At 40.0% G+C, this 18,851-nt stretch overlaps 1 protein-coding gene across 6 annotated transcripts in view; it reads left to right on the top strand.

Moving 5' to 3' along the window:
• The window catches only part of ARMC3 (armadillo repeat containing 3), a 92,854-nt gene that overhangs the window by 69,997 nt on the left and 4,006 nt on the right, over positions 1-18,851 (top strand). For 2 of the 6 annotated variants that reach the window (XM_032349608.1, XM_032349609.1), the window contains exons 15-18: positions 504-605; positions 1,032-1,139; positions 14,065-14,265; positions 16,355-16,517. In XM_032349608.1, coding sequence (XP_032205499.1) covers positions 504-605; positions 1,032-1,139; positions 14,065-14,265; positions 16,355-16,517 — 574 coding nt within the window. Of the gene's footprint in view, positions 1-503; positions 606-1,031; positions 1,140-14,064; positions 14,266-14,439; positions 16,304-16,354; positions 16,518-17,317; positions 17,442-18,851 lie in introns of those variants that run through there. The other 4 variants (XM_032349612.1, XM_032349610.1, XM_032349614.1 and 1 more) reach the window with 4 other exon arrangements.

The raw sequence follows: 18,851 nt of genomic DNA on the forward strand, positions 1-18,851 counted from the left end.
TAGTAAAGCTAAAAATGAAAGCTTCAAAATGTTTCCTTAAAATGTTCATGTATATCTATATACCTGTCGTAATTTATTTTATGTGATGTATTTATTTTTAAAGATTTTATTTGTTTATTTGACAGAGAGAGAGAGATCACAAGTAGGCAGAGAGGCAGGCAGAGAGAGAGGGGGAAGCAGGCTCCCCGCTGAGCAGAGAGCCCGATGCGGGGCTCAATCCCAGGATGCTGGGACCATGACCTGAGCTGAAGGCAGAGGCTTAACCCACTGAGCCACCCAGGCGCCCTTATGTGATGTGTTTTATAAAAATATTTCCAGTTCCAGTTCATGAACAGTAAATCTTTTTGTCCTACCTTCACCTCTCCTTTATGCTTTCATTCTGTCACTGTTAAAAGTCAGCTCCCATTATGATTTTCTGGGGGGAAAAAAAATCTGTTTTGTAGGACAAATCTGGTATTGAAAAATAAAGCATTTTAACTTGTATATAATTTCAAAAATTTTAGTTCTCCACCTCCATCTATGGAAGATAAGTCATCAGACATTGGTTACGGACGGAGTATTTCTTCCTCATCTTCTTTAAGAAGAGCAAGCAAAGAAAAGACAAAGTAAGAAAAGGGTATCTTTTCTGTACTCAAATAATTCTCCCCTCGGTCTGGGAGTAAGAACGAATTTAGAGTGTAGGTTTGGGCCAGTTAATTCTTCTCATGCTTCTAGTATGATCATTTCATAATTGCCTTTTTAAATTGTTGTGGAAAAGATCTCTGGGACAAGTAGGCTTTGGGTGCCGAGTGCTGGGAACTTCCAGTGAGCCCTGGAGCACAGGAGACACAGGAGCTGTGAGCTGGCTTTGTTTGATTATCTTTGCTGGAGTCATGCCTGGTGCTCAGCCTCCTGAAGGGAAAGGGAGCCCAGGCATGTCATGGCAAAGAAACATGTCTTCCAAATGACCAAATGCCCGGCAAATGTAATGTTTTATTATTTCTCATGATGGAAATCAATGATGAGTTTTATCTTGTCCTAAGAACAAATAGTCTTCATTTTAGTGCCGGATTTGGATCCCCTACGGAAGACAGATCAGAACCGACTTCTGGACGAAATACGGCTCTTAGCAAACTCGCCATTAAAGAGAAAGGATCAAGGTAGGAAATGTGGGACTGTCTCCTTTTCCAAATGATCATCATGGGAGGTTTTGATTCCCCACCGAAGCTGGTGAACCGAAGGGGCGGCCTTTAAAATAGGAAGCTTTTCTTGTGGAATCAGGATGTCGTACGAGGCAAGACTCATGAAATGTAATTAAAAAGTAACTTCGTTTTTGTCTCTTGGAATCTCTTGGAATTTTTGTCTCTTGGAGTCTCCCACCCAGAGGGAATTTCTTCTCCTGCCTCTGGGTGAGAACTCGGGTCACTTTGATCAACTGTGTACCGTCCTACAGACACGTGCATTTGAAAACAGCAACAGCAGTCTCTACCCAGTCATTTAAAAGTCCAGCCCTGTGTCGCAATCAATGTAAAATGACCCTCTGCCCTCCCGCCCATGCCCCCCCCCCCACTGCCTTCGCAGGTGGTGAGCCCCACACACCGGAGTGCGGTCCCCTCTCTCTCTACCTTGTGCTTCTATCTCTCCCCCCCCAACCCCCCCCCACCCCCGCCCGGCATCCTGCTCACCCAGAGAAACCTCTGACCCTTCAGGAGGCAGGGAGAGGGAGGAAAGGGAAATAGGACCCAGTTCTGCCTTGATGGAACAATTAGAATGTGGTTTCATGCTTTTTAGGCCTGGCATGTTTCAAACATGCTTTCTATATGTTTACGTATTTTTAAACCTATTATTTCTCTAATGAGCACTTTCCTGGATTCCTCAAAAACCCACTTGGACCTCTGGCCACACTCCGTGACCCTTTAATTATTGTTGACTTAAGCCCTTCAGAACCACTGTGGTATTGGAGGCTGTTGGCACACATTTCGAGCATCCGCTTTCTAAACTGAGACGGCCCTCTACGGTCTCCTGAGGTCCGGGCAGTGGTTTGCTCTCCTCAGACCTCAGAGCTGTTTCTCATCTGTTTCTGACCTCATTCTCTATTGTCAGTCTCCTTTGCTTCTTATCTGCCGTCTTGCTCCAGGACTGGTACTTTCCGCCCTTCCCTTCCTCCCCGCCCCTTCCTGCCTCTCCCCTCCCTTCCTCATCCTGCCCCGCCCCCCACCTTCTCTTCCTGTCTTTCCTTTCCTCCCTGGGCTTCTCTGTGCTTCATTCTACTTGCATGGAGACCTCCTTGAGGACAAGACCATGTTCTGACTTGAGTGATTTCTCTTTCCGTCCCTAGTGCTTAGCCCAGGGCTTGGTGGGCATACAGAGGCATTCGTGTTTCTTCAAGAGGATAGAAATCTGAACGTCTGCAGGAGAAGATTATTTCTGACAAGGTCCACCGTGATAAACCGTGTGTCTTGAGCAAGTTGTTTACCTTCTCTTTGCCTGAGCGCCCCCCCTCAGTACAATGGACATAACATAGGGTGTTCTGAGGCTTAAATAAATTAGCGTGTGGAAAGTGTATAGAGCAGTGCCTGGCGCAGAGGAGACACTCAGCGAAGTCGGTACAGTTGTAGGAGACAGTTGCACGGAGCCCAAGTCCACTCAGCCCTTGCAGGGATGCGGAGGAGACTCCAGAGTCCGATGCGGGAAATGCAGCCATCCCCTCAAGGACGGGAGCCGGGAGGAAGTCAGTAGAGTCTCTGTCTCTCTCCCTCACTTTTTCTCTCTCCATGTGTGTGGCATCTTCTTTACAGATGCTTTGTTATCCTCCTTGACTTTCTTTTGGTTACTGCCTCATCTGTAACCGTAGTTTTTATGGGACTTTGGTTTGCCATGGGGACCGATCTGGCTCCAGTTCCAAGCAAACTTTCAGTTCTAAAGCCCAACAACTATCCTGTGCATACTTGTCAGAGAGACCATCTTCCCCTTCATAGGCCATACAAGGTATGGGCTGGCTTTGAGGCAGGTGTCTCCCTTTGGTCTACCCAGCCATGGCCCTGGGGAAGAACTGGCCTTCTGCCCTCTTGATAAGGGAAGGGTAGGCACTTGTCTGATGGGCGACCATTGCACATATATTGTACTTAACATCATCAGTCAAAGTGTACTTTTCCCTCTGGGGCCTCTGATAGCGTATCAGCTTTAATCCTTGGTGATTCTGCTATTCTTGGCAGAATATCGTCTTGTTTTTCTTATAGCTTAGTCTGGTTCTTAATCCTAAATCTTTTGGGAGAGAATGGACAGTCCAACCGGTTTGAAAGTTATTTTGTGTACTTGTAAATATCAAAATGTTGATCTTCAGGGAGGCAGAAAAAGAGAGGGGGAAACAAATTATGAGAGACAAGATCTTAACGATAGAGAACAAACTGGGGGTTGATGGCGGGAGATGGGTCGGGGATGGGCTAGATGGGTGATTAGGGGTAAGGAGGGCCCTTGTGATGATGAGACCTGCGTGTTTTATGTAAATGATGAACCACTGAACTCTACTTCTGAAACCAATATTGAACTCTATGTCAACTAGCTAGAATTTAAATGAGTTTTTCAAAGTGCTGATCTTCGGATAGCCATGGGTTCTTAATTACAATATTTGATAGTTTGATTTTTCTGTACTACTCACATGTTTATCTCATTTGATCCCTACCTCCTTGTTTGATGGTAAGTCCACTCTTTTCTGGCCCTTTGTGTTATGTCCTCTTCTGCCCATCACAACTACCTTATATACTGACATGCTCCAGGATTCTTCATGTACTCCCATTCTCCAGGATTCTTCATGTACTCCCACTCTCACTCTCCATGGTTTTAGCTACTGCTGACATGTATGTACCCCTCTCCTGAGTCCAGCCTTCTCTCTCCTGCTGCCCTGTACACAATGTGTTCCCGATGAAACTCATTGTTCCCCCAACTGCCAAACTTCCTCCTCCTCCTCTCTTCCCTAGGCTGGTGAATGTTACCATCTTCCCATGTAATTGCTCAACCTAGGAATCATCTTAAAGTCCTTCTTTTCCTTTCCTGTCCTACACTGACTCTCAGTCCCATGCATTCAATGTCTCTTAAGTCATGGTTTTTCTCCATTTTCACCTTTATGTCCCCAGTTCAGGCCTTTGTATTACATCTCAAGTCACTAACCTCCTTTTTGTAAGATTCTTCTGCCTTTTGTATAGCCCTTCACAAACCCATCCTCCATGCTACCCCCCTGAATTACCTTCCCTGAAATGAAAGGCTGATGATGTTATTCTGCCTAAAGCAATGATTCCCTGTCATCCTCCAGATGAAGTCCAAACAGCCACCATGGCGCCCCTTCTGATTGTCTTACATGTCTCCTATGCATGGCAAATTTTTTTTTTTCCTGGCAAATTCTGACTCATTATATATTTTGTTTTTGTGAGGCCTTCCCTGGTCACCCCACGTTAGGTATTCTCTTTGTGTTCACTCCTTCATGAATGCAAATTGTCTCATATGTAACCTGAACTTCTTGCTTTTGATCTATTTGTCTTTCTTACTCAGCAATGGACAACTTGAGACCTGGGACCAGGCCTTTTTCATTTTTATAGTCGTAGAGCCTAGACTAATATTATGAACACCAGGGACAGTCAAGAAATATTTATAGATTAAATATTCATAAATAATTTCAAATATTGAGTGTTGGTTGTTGAAGGGAGTAGAGGTTTGACTCCCTCCCAAAATGCCCCAGGAGAATAAGTAAACAAATGAAGATAATTATTTCTTCTCACACCATTTCCATTCTCCTCCTTGTCCCTGAATCTTCTCCCCACTTGAAGATAAACCCTGATGTACTCCTTGTCCCTGAATCTTCTCTCCACTTGAAGATAAACCCTGATGTACTCCCAACATTCAAACAGATTGTTAGCATGAAGGAGAACACACATTTTACGTTCAGACAAAACTAGTCCTTTGTTTTCTTATCTCTAAAACAGAAAAGATCCTTGCCTCATAGAGGTTCTGTGACAGTAAGTGAAACTATGTTTGCCCAGTGCCTAAACCATTGCCTGGCTTACTTAAGTGATAAGTGTATGTCCAGACCTTTACCCCCTCCTTATTCCTGGGTCCACTGGGGAGATAGGTTGGTCATAATCTTGTTGTCTGTCTTTTGGTCAACCCTCCTTGTCTTGTGACTATTAGTCCTTTGGATCGTGGAGATTGAATAAAACATTTTAACTCTATTCATCTGAGAATGTTTAATGTTACCACGAAGTTACTGAGAGGTACTGACAAAGAATGATGAGCCATCTAAGACCACAAAGTGGCTAACTTCTTGAAAGGAAGTGGAGAGAAGGGATGGGAAACAAGCAAATCAATTATGTGTGGGGGGTAGCCTAATATGGATAAGGAAGGAATGATTTTTCTCTTTCTCCTCATGAATATCGTCACCATATTCTACGTAAATTAAAATCTGGAAGCAACATGGTCTCACTGGGTAACCAGCCACCAGATTATTTTTGCATGTGAAGGTTTCAGTCATGCTGTCCTTCGTGGGAAAACACTCGTGGGAGAGGTGATTAGTTTCCTCTTTATTCTTGATACGTTCTTAGGCTTCACCGGAGCCAACAAATCTAATATGCCCTCTGAAGCTTTTCTTTATGAAGACCATTCTCCTTGCAATAAACATTTACTATACCTATTTGTAAATGTATTATAAGTTCTATCTGTGCTGTATTTTTGTACTCAGACCAATTTTCATAAATATTTAAGTTGACTGTGTGTGAGTTTATTATACACACTTAAAAGTTTATTGCTTTCCTGTCTCTATTTTGTTTCCTTCCATTTTGTTTATCTCTGGAGTCTTCTAGAAATTTACCACATGTACTTAAACATTTCTGCTGTTCTGTCTTGATCTTCATCATCGTGACTTCCTAAAACATTTTTATTTTTAAAATAATTTCCCTCAAGCCCTTCTTTTTAACCTTAGCTTAGCCATTTTTTCTCTTCCCCCCCAAATCTGGACTGACTACAAAAGTCTTTCAGAAATAGATACTGTCTCTTAATCACCCTTAACATCTTAATCATATTTAAATACCTTCTCACCTTCTTTTCTTGAGATTATTCATTCATTCAGCAAATATTTACTGTACTAGGTATTAGGAGCTGTTCTAGTGTTATAGATACAGCAGTGAACAAAACCTCTGTTTTCAAAGAGCTTACACCTTACTGGGACATTGACAAATAACAAAATAAACTACACACACACACACACACACGCACACATGCATCCTTCTAAGCCCAGAATACATTGTGTGTCCACTTTGTACAATACTCTCTTTGGGTAGGTGGAACAGGATACCCAATGGGGATAGATTTCTAGAACATCTTGAGTTTCGTATTTTTATCACGCATGTGGAATTTATTGATCAATACCAGACATGATAGTTATTTTTCATATACCAAAATCTTCCTGCCTAAATTGAAACCCCATGTGGGCCAGATTCATGACTTACAGTTCTCCCAGCAGGCTTGCCTTCTAATTTATTCAAATAGTTGATGATGTCAAAAAGGAGTGAGTGATTAAACTTTGAAAATGTCAATGCACAATTTGGAGCCAGACAAATCTTAGCTGCCTACCTTCCCATCCACCTATGAACACAGAAACGATCTTTATTGTTCTAGATTCCCACAGTAAATCTCTGTTTTCTGAGGTAGTTTTGCTCAAGCCCCTGTAAGAAAGTTAAAAGTCCTGCTATCTTTAATCACAAATTGATGTTCTTTCTGAGGATTAATTTTACGAGAGTTAATTTTGTTATTTCTGAGCACTTGTTTCCATATTTATTTAGAAATGAAATTCCTTTAAGTATTAAAGCCCTTATTAACACAACTGAGCAGACTTCATGGGAAAGAAGTCCAAATGAAATACTTCCATAAAGAGCTGTGGGAAACTACAGTTCAAGAGCTCCATTAAATTATCCCTTTTTAATAGCTCAATAAGATTGCCCTCCATGATGCACTTAGCCCTGTGTGCTGGCTAACATCTTCTACGTGCCAAATGATTCTTCCTTTCTCCTGGAGGCACACTCCGTGAGAAATACAACCTGCTTTGTTTTGTAGGTGGCTCTGAGTCAAATTGTCCAATATTACAAAGCTACCCTGTAACTGGGTTTACCCTGAACAGGTAAACCTAAATATGGTTCCCACCATTCTAATTGACCTTCCAGTGGTCGTATGCTTTTTCCTAAAGTCTTCCTATGGGTGTGAAGATGTTCCATTTACAAAAAAACAAAGGAAAGTGTTTAGATGGTAGAGCTGGAAAAATACTAATTTTTGCTTAAAGATTTTACCATAATATGTGGTAAGTGCATTTCATACATGATTAGGCTCAACCCTTTACTTAGCTATAGTCAATAGAATATTGAATTAGAAAATATAAAACTTGGGGCTCCTGGGAGGCTCGGTCAGTTAAGCATCTGCCTTTCGCTCAGGTCATGGTCCTGGGGTCCTAAGATCAGGCCCTGCTCAGCAGAGTCCTGCTTCTCCCTCTGTCTCTCTCCAATAAATAATAAATTTAAAAAAGAAAATATAAAACTTTTAGTATTTGTTATGATCACAGAGTTTTGTGTAATTCTCCAAAAGCATTTCATAAAATTATTTTTGTATTTTTATATCAAAATAAAGAGAAAATTCATGTGGCCTTTAGCTGATCCCCTTTCCCTTCACCTTGTACTTCAAGAAATATTTAAAGATAATTCCTGCCAATGTACTGCTTGTGGAACAGAATGCTCAATAGTTGCAAGGACATAATTTAGGAAATTCACCTGACCTAGCCCCATTTTCTTGGCTAGCTGGGGATATATTATATTTATATTTATATATAGTTATGGCCGAGATTTATTATAGCAAAAGATATAATACAGGAGCTGCAGGAAAAAGACACACTTAAGCAAAGGCTATAGAAATCACACAGAGGTTTCCTTGTCCTCCCTCCCTTTCTGCTAGCATAGCATAGGATGCAATTTTCTTGTGGGAGATAGCTCTGCCCAAGGAAGTCCACCTGAGTCATGGAATCCAAAATTCATAAAAGCGCATGCTCCAGTTTCCTATAGGGAAACTCCAGTTTGAATGACAGTACATTTCTCTCAGGCTAAAAGGAAATGGCATAACATTTCTCAACTGCTAAAGAAATCAACCATGTCTTCTGTCTCTTCGAAAACTATCCTTTAGCAACGAAGAGGGGGAAGTAAAGACATTTCCAAGCAAAGGAAAACAAAGAATTTATTCCTGATAGTTCTACCTTTACATACTGACTAGTTACTAGAAGCTCTTCAAACAAGAAGAAAATGTTGAAAGAAACTGGAAGCATCAAGGAAGAAAGAAGGAATAGCAAAAAGAATTGGAATATGGTTATACACAATAGCCTGTCTATTTCCTCATGAGTTTTATAAACCATATTTGATGATTGAAACAAAAATGAAGAAAGGTAAAGAGACCTCCATGGATGTGAGGTTCCCACGCTTCCCTCAAAGTGGTAAAATGTAGATACAAACAGACTGTGATAAACCACCTATGTGCACTAAAATCTTACAGTAACCACTACAAACCAATACAAAGAGCTATACTCAAAAATGGTGCAAATAAATCAGAGTGGAAAACTAAAAAAATGTTCAGGTAACCAACAAAAAGTCAAAAAAGGAAAAACAGGGGTAAGAACCAATCAAAAGGCAGAGATTGGCAGAGTGGATTAAAAAGTTATAATGGAGGGGCACCTGGCTGCCTCAGGTGGTAGAGCATGTGACTCTTGATCTCAGGGTTGTAAGTTTGGGCCCCATGTTGGGTGTAGAGACTACTTAAAAATAAAATCTTTTAAAAAATGTTATGTGGAACTATATGCTGTTTAAAGACACTCACTTCAAATTCATTGGTATAGGTAGGTTGAAAGTGAAAAGATGGAAAAAGATACCATATAAACATTAATTTTTTAAAAAGCAGGAGTGACCTTTTAATATGTAATAAAGTAGACTTCAGAGCAAAGAGAATTTCTAGAGACAAAGAGGAACATTACATATGACAAAATGGGTTAATCCATGAGGAAGACATAATGGTCTAATAATGTTAGCACCAAACAGCGGATCCTCAAATACATGAAGCAAAAACTCATAGAGCAGAAAGTAGAAATAGACAAGTCCAAAATTATGGCTGAGGATTTCAACACTCTCCTCTGAGCAACTGACAGAACTACTTGACCTGAATTCAGCAAAGATATAAAAGATTTGAACAACAATAAATAGGATCTAATCAATATATAGTAGAATACTCCACCACTAACAACAGAAAACGTATTTTTTTCAACTTCATGTGGAACATTTACAAATATCCAGGGTCATAAAACAAAGCTAAGCAACTTTAAAATAATTGAAATCATACAGGATATGATCTCTGACCATTATAGAAACAAACTAGAAATTAACAACATCAACAAGAAAATCTCTAGATGGGCAGAAATTGAGTGACACGTTTTTAAATAAACTATGGGACAACAGTCTCGAAGTTTAAAACTACAAAGAACTGAATGAAAGTGAAGATATAGTATATCAAAATTTGTGGGATAAAAGCAAAGCAGTGCTTAGAGGGAAATTTATTTTACTAAATGTATTAAAATGAAAGGAAGGTCTTGAGTCAGTAAGTTAAGCTCTTACCTCAAACCAGAAAAAAAAACAAGAAAAGAAAACCCAATACAAGGAGAAGGAAGAAAATAAAAAGGACCAGAAATCAATGGAATTGAAAACAGAGAAACTGCAGAGAAAGCAAATGAAATCAAAAGCTTATTCTTTAAAAAACATCAATAACATTGAAAAACTTCTAGCAAGACTGACAAAACATAAAAAAGAAAATATGTAAATTATCAATATTAGAAATGAAAGAAGGATTTATCATCACAAACCCTACACACATTGAAGGATAATGCTATGAGCACTTTAATTCAGCCACTTAGAGGAAATGAGCAAATTCATCAAAAACTGCAAACTACTAAAACTCACCAAGGATGAAATAGATGACTAAATAATCCAGAACTATGAAAGAAATTGAATTCATAAAACCATTCCTAAAAAGAATCTCCTGACCTTGATGGTTTTATTTGTAAATTCTGCTAAACGTTTCAAGAATTAATAACAACTCCAAATAGTCTTTTCCAAAAAATAAGGGAAAATGTTTCCCACTGTATTATCCTAATGCCAATATCAGAAAAGGCAGTTATACAAAAAATTATGGGATGCCTGGGTGGCTCAGTCGGTTAAGCCACTGCCTTTGGCTCTAGTCATGATCCCGGGGTCCTGGGATCAAGTCCCGCATCAGACTCCTTGCTCAGCAGAGAGCCTGCTTCTCTCTCCTTCTGCCTGCTTGTGCGCTTGCTCTCTCTCCCTGACAAATACATAAAAAAATAAAATCTTTAAAAAAGAAAAAGAAAATTACTGCTGAGTAACCATCCTGAATACAGATGTAAAAGTCCTCCATGAAATATTAGCAAATCAAATCCAGCAATACATAAAAAGAATAATTCATCCAAAAGGAGTTTATCCCAAGAATGTAAGGCCGAAAATCAATGTAATCTACCATATTGACAGTATAAAAAAAACCTCCATGATCCTATTAATTGATGCAGAAAACATATTTGACAAATTTCAATATTATTTATGATAAAAAAATACAACTGTCAGCAAAATAGGAATATAAGAGAACTTTCTCTATCTGATGAAAGGCATCCACGGGGGGTGAAGAAAACTACTGATTATATCTTAATGGTGAAAGACTGGATGCTTTTCTGACAAGATCATGAACAAAACAAGGATAACTATTCTTATCACTCCTATTCAACATTGTATTGGAAGGCCTGCACATTGCAATAAGGCAATTTTTAGAAGTATGAAGATTGAAAAGTGAGGGGGAAAAATAATTCCTATTTGCAGACAACAAGATAGTCTAAATAGAAAATCCTTAAAGAGGGGCGCCTGGGTGGTTCAGTGGGTTGAACCAGTGGGTTGAACCACCTCTGCCTTTGGCTCAGGTCGTAGGATTGAGCCCTGCATTGGGCTCTCTGCTCTGTGGGGAGCCTGCTTCCTCCTCTCTCTCTGCCTGCCCCTCTGCCTACTTGTGATCTTTGTCTGTCAAATAAATAAATAAAATCTTAAAAAAAAAAGAAAGAAAGAAAGAAAGAAAAGAAAATTTTTAAAGAATCTACTTTTTTTGTTGTTAAGAATCTACTTTTTTGTTGTTATTTATTTATTTGACAGAGAGAATCTCACAAATAGATGGAAGAGGCAGGCAGAGAGAGAGAGGAGGAAGCAGGCTCCCCGCTGAGCAAAGAGCTCAATCCCAGGACCCTGGGACCATGACCTGAGCCGAAGGCAGAGGCTTTAACCCACTGAGCCACCCAGGTGCCCCAAGAATCTACTTTTTAAAAAACCTCATAGGACTAATAGGTGAGTTTAGCAACAGATCAGGATATCAGGTCAATACACAAAAATCTTATTTCTATATACTGACAATAAAAAATTGAAACCCCAAAATTTGTCGACTACCATTTTTAATAGATTTCAAAAGGAAATATGAAATAAAAATGAAAGTGAAACAAAACTTATACATTGAGAACCATCAAATACAAAGGAAATCAAAGAGTCACTGAATGAGTGAAGAGATATACCATGTTCATGTGTTGGAAAATTCAACATAGTAAAAATGTCGGTTTTCTTCCAAATTGATCTATAAATTTGGTATAATTCCATCAAAATTCCAGTAGGATTTTCTGTAGATACAGACATGCTAATTCTAAAAACTTTATGGGAAGGTATATAAGATAATTTTGAAAAAGAAGAATAAAGTTGAATCTCTCTGATTTAATGATTTGTGATAAAAATACAGTAATCAAGATATTAGTGAATGAGTCTTATATGCCTTCTAAGAAAAGTGTCTTTTTTGTGTGTCTGTTTTAGCCAGTAGTTGACCCAGTTGATTTCTTCTTCTTCTTTTTTTTTAAGTTGTATTTATTTAAGTTGTATTTTTTTTAAGTTGTATTTTATTTATTTAATCTCTACACCCAGCGTGGGGGCTCAAACTCATGACCCCAAGATCAAGCATCACACACTCTTCCAACTGAGACAGTCAGGCACCCAGACCCAGCTGCTTCCAATCTTCAGCAAGTTTCAGCCAGTGTTCTGTGGGTTGTCATTTCCATGGTCCGTCTGGTTTCCAAAAGCTTGGCAGTGCTATTTGGAACAGTCCTGACTGTGTGTCCAGCTTAGGATTTGGGTGGTGGTCAGTCCCATTGTTCCATCCTTAAAATCTGTGATGTACTGTTTAGGATCAGAACTATGTATACACAGCTTTGGGGTGGGCAGCGGGTAAGCCTAAGAATTCATAAATAACTTGATTTTTTTTTCCTGAGCTTTTCCCTCTTCGTGATCTCCCTTGTCTTTGTTGGTTCCTTGGAGGTTTCTTTTTGGTCCTCAAGCCAGAAAACTTCATTTATCCTGCCCTACTATACTCTTACCATGACTGCCCCTATATCTCCAGCCAAGCAACATGAGGGCTGAGCAAGTATAAAGTTATTTTAGGTTCTTATGAAATGCTGATGTCACCACTGCCACTACTGTCACAGGATTCCTTAGGGGCTGGGGCACAAAAGAATGGAGGGGAAAAAAAAAAGAACACAACAAAACACAGCTTTCCTCCACCCTGTGTCTTTCCTGTTTCTCAAGAGGGCTCCTCCTTGAGCTCTGTCTGTGCGAATGCCTACTTCCAGATTTGAGCTGTGTCTGGTTTGGAGAATACTGGAGGAAAAAATAAACTCACCATCTGTTCAGTAATAATTCAAAAGATTTTCTCAGATCTTCCTGCTACCATTTGCTTTTCAGAGTCTTCAACTAGTGGTCGAATCCTGTCCAGGTTTGATAGACTGTATTCAGTAGGAGAAACAGGATTAAATGTGCCTACTCCATGTTACTTGGAATAAGAACACATGTCATTACTTTTGCCCAACTCATAAGTTAATGAGGGAACCAGTAAGACATTAATATTAGTCCAAAGAACATTTGGTCCAAAGGACATTTGAGGATCTAGGTATTTATATCCAGTTTAATTAAGGAATGTTAGGAAAAGATCACTGAGTTACATAAAAAACAACAACAACAACAGCTAGTTAGCATCCTACAGGATAATAAACTATAGCCTCTGGCAAGATCTTCTCAATCCACAGAAACAGTTTGCATCTCTACTAAACAAACACATGTTAGCTAGCAAATTCTCTAAGTTTGAAGCAATTAATTCACAGAATGTTTTAATTAAACAGTATCTTTATAACTAAGTACATTCCAGTTTTCCTAAGTACAGAATTAAGTGCATTTCACCAGATAAACTTTAGGTAAGGGATGCCTGGGTGGCTCAGTCGGTTAAGGCATTGCCTTTGGCTCGGGTCCTGATCTCAGGGTCCTGGGATCAAGTCTTGTGTCGGGCTCCTTACTCATCGGGGAGCCTACTACTCTCTCTCCCTCTACCTGCCTGTGCTGTCTCTCTCTGTCAAATAAATAAAATCTTTAAAAAAGAAAAAAGATAAACTTAGGTAAGTCTTCACTCCTATGTGACATGGATGTCAGCCTTATTTTATTTTGCTTTTTTTCCATGTTTTGGATCATTCTTTTTTTAAAAAAACAGTGATTCAGACTCTTCCTGCAGAAGGTCTCAACTGAAGCAAGAAAGGATGTAAGACTGGCTTAGACTCCCTGAGGCCACCTATTTTTTCCCGATTCAATAAATGTTTATTACGTACCTACTACGCACCAGACATCTGGCTAGGCAATTGTAGGCAAGACCAGTGTATGATTTTCATAATACATATCAGTCATGTCATATTATCTTGAAAGCTAATTTCTCTTACATAATATAGAGACTATAAAATGCTATCGTTGTCATCAAAAATTTGAAAGCTGCATATGATACGGTCGTTAAGGTATAAAATACTCTATTTCTGGGGTGCTCTTCAGATGAACTCGGAGCGCAGTTACTGCCTGTTCATTTCATGACTCTGATTGCTGCCGTTTCCTCTCAAAGGAAAGGCCGAGGGAAAAAAGAAGAGGAAAAAGTGAAGGAGGAAGAAGAGGTTGCAGCAGTCCCCAAACTGATCGGAGAAGGGAGCCCCGATAAAGAATGGTACCCTCCCTCCGACCCGGACTTCTGTGTTTATGTGTATGAAGTGACCAAGTCAATATTCCCCATAACGAATATCAAGGAGCAGATTGAGGCTCTTGCCAAGTAAGTTGTCTCTATCTACATAGACATTTAAAGTTTCTGAAGCAAAGTTTTTGATTTTAGTGGTTTGCATTTCTTAGCCCATTTTCAGCTAACGACACCATAATTACTGGCCCCCACTTCTGACCCTGAAGCAGAAACACAATAAATTGAAAAAATGCCCAATTTCTATTTTAGGTCCCATTTCCGCCAAGAATCAGAGCTAGGAGCTGGAAATTGCTTAAAGAAAAATGCTTTTGTCATTTTCTCCAGCTAAACCATTAAAGGCATCGTTCAATGTGATCCTGGAGAAGTTAGGAATGAATCAAAAGTTTGAAAATTAAATTACTCCAAAAATAAAAAAAAGAAAGAAAGAAAAAATTAAATTACCCCTTAGGTACATGGGGTGCTCATGATTTAAAGGAATCCTGTTGTGAATTCTTTGCGAACTCACAAATTATTTCCTTTTTTTTTTATTTTTTTTAAGTTGAAATTCAGTGGATTAACATGTGGTGTATTTTTCGTCTCAGAGGTAGAGTTCAGTGATTCATTGGTCTTCTATGACACCCAGTGCTCATTCCGTCACATGCCCTCCTTAATGCCTATCACCAGGTTACCCCAGCCCCACAAATTCTTTTCTGATACAAATAGTGATCACTGTTTTTTGATCAGATAGATGTCTGGTATTTTGCATTTTGCGTTGCTCTCAAGTGAGGGTGTGCACGCTCTAAGGGGTGGCTGTTCGGGCAGGCTCTACGCTCTGCGGACGCCAGGTGACATTGCCTTCCTCATTAGAGCATTTAATGTGAGTCCACTAAGAGAAATCTGAGAACTGGACTTGGTAGCTGTTAGGGATTAGGAATCACAGGGAAGCGGAGGGTGGCCTCTGTAGCTGGCACCAACAACCCGTAAGTGAGCTACTGGATCCTACAGCAGCTGTAGTCTCCACGAGAGCCTGGATCTACTCCAAGTAGACGTGCCTTGCACTCATCAAACCTGGGTGTGACAACTGCAAGAAACACAGCCGCCAGATCATTGACTTCTCGGCAGCCAGAACTGGAAGAGAACATTTTTGGCGATGGAAGTTTTCCTGATGTCCTTGAGAAGTGATGACGTGCGCAGAACTCTGAGCTCATTTCAGCATTTGTCAGATGTCCCATGCTCTGTTCCTATCAGGAACACTTTTCATCATTCCCAAATAATTGTGTGTTTTTGTTTTTTTAACCTGAGCCCTTTATGCGGCGAGATCCAGAGCTTTGTCCCTGTGCCTTTGGTTCCCAGCATTCGTTATAGGACTCCTGGTGGAGCCCATGGGACAGCTCTTTCCCCACCCCTTTCTGGTTTTCGCATGGTTCTTCTTTGCTTGATCCTATGGACAGCAAGAGGAAATTCTTTCTTAAACTTTGCAATTCTGCTTCTACTCCAAGATGTAGGAGCCTTCAAGAGAGGATTTTTGGAGGTGTGTATACTAACTTCTGCTGGGAGAGCTTCCAATAAGGAGGAAAGCCCCAGGCAAAGCACACCACCCAACTTAATTAGTTTTCCTTCTGCCCCCTTCCACTCTCCTCTTACTTCAGTGTTACATGAATGCCTCTAAATAAAAAAAAAATAAGACAATTTAAAAGGAAAACACTTATAGGACTTGAAAATATTTCCAAATATATTCCCAATGGGAAATTTTCCAGTGTGTTTTTATTATCCCTTTGTTCAAATTCCTTAAAAGAAGGACCATATTTAGTACAATGCCTTGGATTTCAGATTGAAACATTTGAAAATATTTTTCAAGAGCAAGATAGAACTTTAAGACTGCTCTGATACAAATTTAGTATGATATTGATTTGTATCTTGTTGTAAATATTGAAATTAACATTTATTTCTTCCTTTGTGTTGAATGAAAGAGTTTTGAATTGTGTTGAATGAAAGAGAATTTCAGTTTACACATGATAGTTTGAAGACAACAGGCATAATGTTAACACTCTTATAGTACGTTTAAAAAAATAAAGCCAATAATAAAAGTCAGAGGAAATACAGTTTTTGCACATATAGTTATACTCAAAGCATCTAAAGTGAGATACTAAACTTGATTAATTCGATCTCAATGTAACTGAAACAGGTATGTGGCAGAAAAAATGGGTGGTAAAGTTTCAAAAGAGAAACTACATGATTTCAGCTGGGAACTTCATATAAGTGAACTAAAATTTCAACTTAAATCCAATGTTGTACCAATTGGACTGATCAAACAAGGAATCTTCTACCATCGAGCTTTGCTTTTCAAGGTACTTAAAATGTTTTGTTTCATTTGCCAGTAGGTAAAACTGTTTGTCTTTATCATGATGGTGTGAGCCAGCAGCTAACATTTAACTGGCTCATATTAATCCTATCATTTAGAGTTACTTCTATTTGAGATATGTATGTATGTGTATATTTGTTAGACTATCAGAAACATATTCATTCAACGTTTATCATACATCTACTATAGGCCAAGGGCTCTTCTATGATCTGGGAATATAAAGATATGAAATTGGTAGCCCTTACGCCAGCTACCTAAGGAGACTTGTGGGTTCTAAGGAGGTGTCAGGGAAAGTTTCAGGGAGGAAGTGATATGCATCCTGAATATTAGAGACTACGTAGAAATTCAGCAGGTAAAGAAGGAAGACAAGAGCATTCTAAACAAAGCTAACATTTTATACAAAATAAGAGGAATGAGAGCCCCTGGTCCATTGGAGGAATGCAGAGTAGTTTGTCTGGATGTAGGAAAGAGGAGAGGTTGGGTGAGGCTAACAGGCAGATCACAGAGCACCACGGGAGTTTGCACTTGACCCTAAAATCTGTGAGAGCCACTGAATGTGGTTAAGGGGAAAGCAGTAACGTGATTTTGAAACACCAATCAGACAACAGAATGGGGAATCGATTAGAGCAGGGGCAGGACTGGAGACAGAAGGACCAACCGGAAGATCACTGCAGCCAGAACTACGGATGACCTTTACTTCAGCCATAGCTGTGAGGGTGTGAAAAAAGGTGTGAGTGTACAGGGAGATTTAAGAGATACAACTGAAAACAGTTGGTGTCTGCCTAGGTGTGGTATGAGGGATTGCATGAGAAGAACATCGTGATTTTCAGGTCCTGGGCGGGGCAACTGGTAATGACGGCATTAGTCACTGAGATGAGGACACTCAACAAGGATCAGATTCAAGAAAGAAGTAGGTGGTTTTTTCCTCCATTGTCTCAAGTATCTGGACTATAGAAGGAGCTGCAAAAATGGTTTTTGAACTATAGACTGAATGTAAAGATTCCTACCCCCTCCCAAATACCTACAAACCTCTTTACATCCATGTGTATCTTGTTTCCAGTTCTAAGGTAATTCGATCTCTAATCCAAATGCCAGCCTTCCCTATTTTCTTGGATTTCTTGCTTTACCGAATTTTCTCCTATCTTCAATCTTTCTCTCTATTAGCTGTTTTTCCTTGAAAATCTAAAGTTAAGTCTGTACTACTTAAAGAGGAAACAGAAATCTTTTCTCATCATAGCTACAACTGCTCCCAAAGCTCCGATTACCATGACCACCATCATTTTGAACTACGTGTCAAGTACTTGATAAATGCAATTGTGAAAGTCTCAGAAATGCCAAAGGTTGAAATTACTACCCTTGTTTGAAAGACAAGAAAACTGAACTCAAAGAGGGAACTTACCCAAGGTCAACCAGAAGCCCAGCTGGAGCCCGAACCCGTGCCTATCTGAATCAAACCTACCACATTGCCTCTATATGTAGATAATTCTCATTCTGGGTCAAAATTCAGAGTCTTCTCAGCATCTTGTCCTTCCTCTGTTTCCTTAGTTTTTCTCCTCAGCCCACTGAAGTCTGGCCTTGGCTTCCTGTTAGAACGGACCCCAGGAATCTATCGTCTGTCTTACTTGATATGTCAAAAAATTTGTCACTGGTCCTTCTTGTCCCTTGACACCACTCTCTTTAGTCTTTTGAACTCTCTCTCCCCCTCATCTCAGTCACCATTGGTGACCTCTTTTCCTCGACCCCTCTTCAATGTGGGGCTCCCTCACGGTTCCACCCCAGACCTTCTCTTTTCTTACTTTATATATTTCCTACAGTGAGGTCCTCCGCTCACATGGCCTTAAATACAAACTGCCAAAGGCACCCAGATTCTTTCCTCTGTCCCACAAACCTCTCCTGATTCCTGATCTGTGTGTCTGCGCACAGTGGGCTGCACCTTAATGTCTCACAGGCACTGTATTACTGTGCTCATGCTACCCTCACAAAATCCCATACTCTGGGGGGTTTAATCAGTGAACACTTTTTTCTCACAATTGCTGAGGCTGGGAAGTCATAGATCAGGCTGCCAGCGGAGTCAGCATCTGGTGAGGACCCTCTTCCTGGTTTGCAATGGCCACGTTCTGCCTGAGTCCTCACATCCCAGACAGACAGGAGGCTCTGATCTCTTCCTCCTCTTACAAGACCATTAATCCCACAGTGGGGGGCTCCATGTTCATGACCTCCTCTGAACATGACTACCTAAAGGATCCATCTCCCAATACCACCCAGCTGGGGAATCAAGGTTTCAGCATATGTGTTTGGGGTGGGGAGGGGCATGAATATT

This window comes from Mustela erminea, chromosome 6 (assembly GCF_009829155.1).
Source record: "Mustela erminea isolate mMusErm1 chromosome 6, mMusErm1.Pri, whole genome shotgun sequence".
Classification (NCBI taxonomy): Eukaryota; Metazoa; Chordata; class Mammalia; order Carnivora; family Mustelidae; genus Mustela; species Mustela erminea.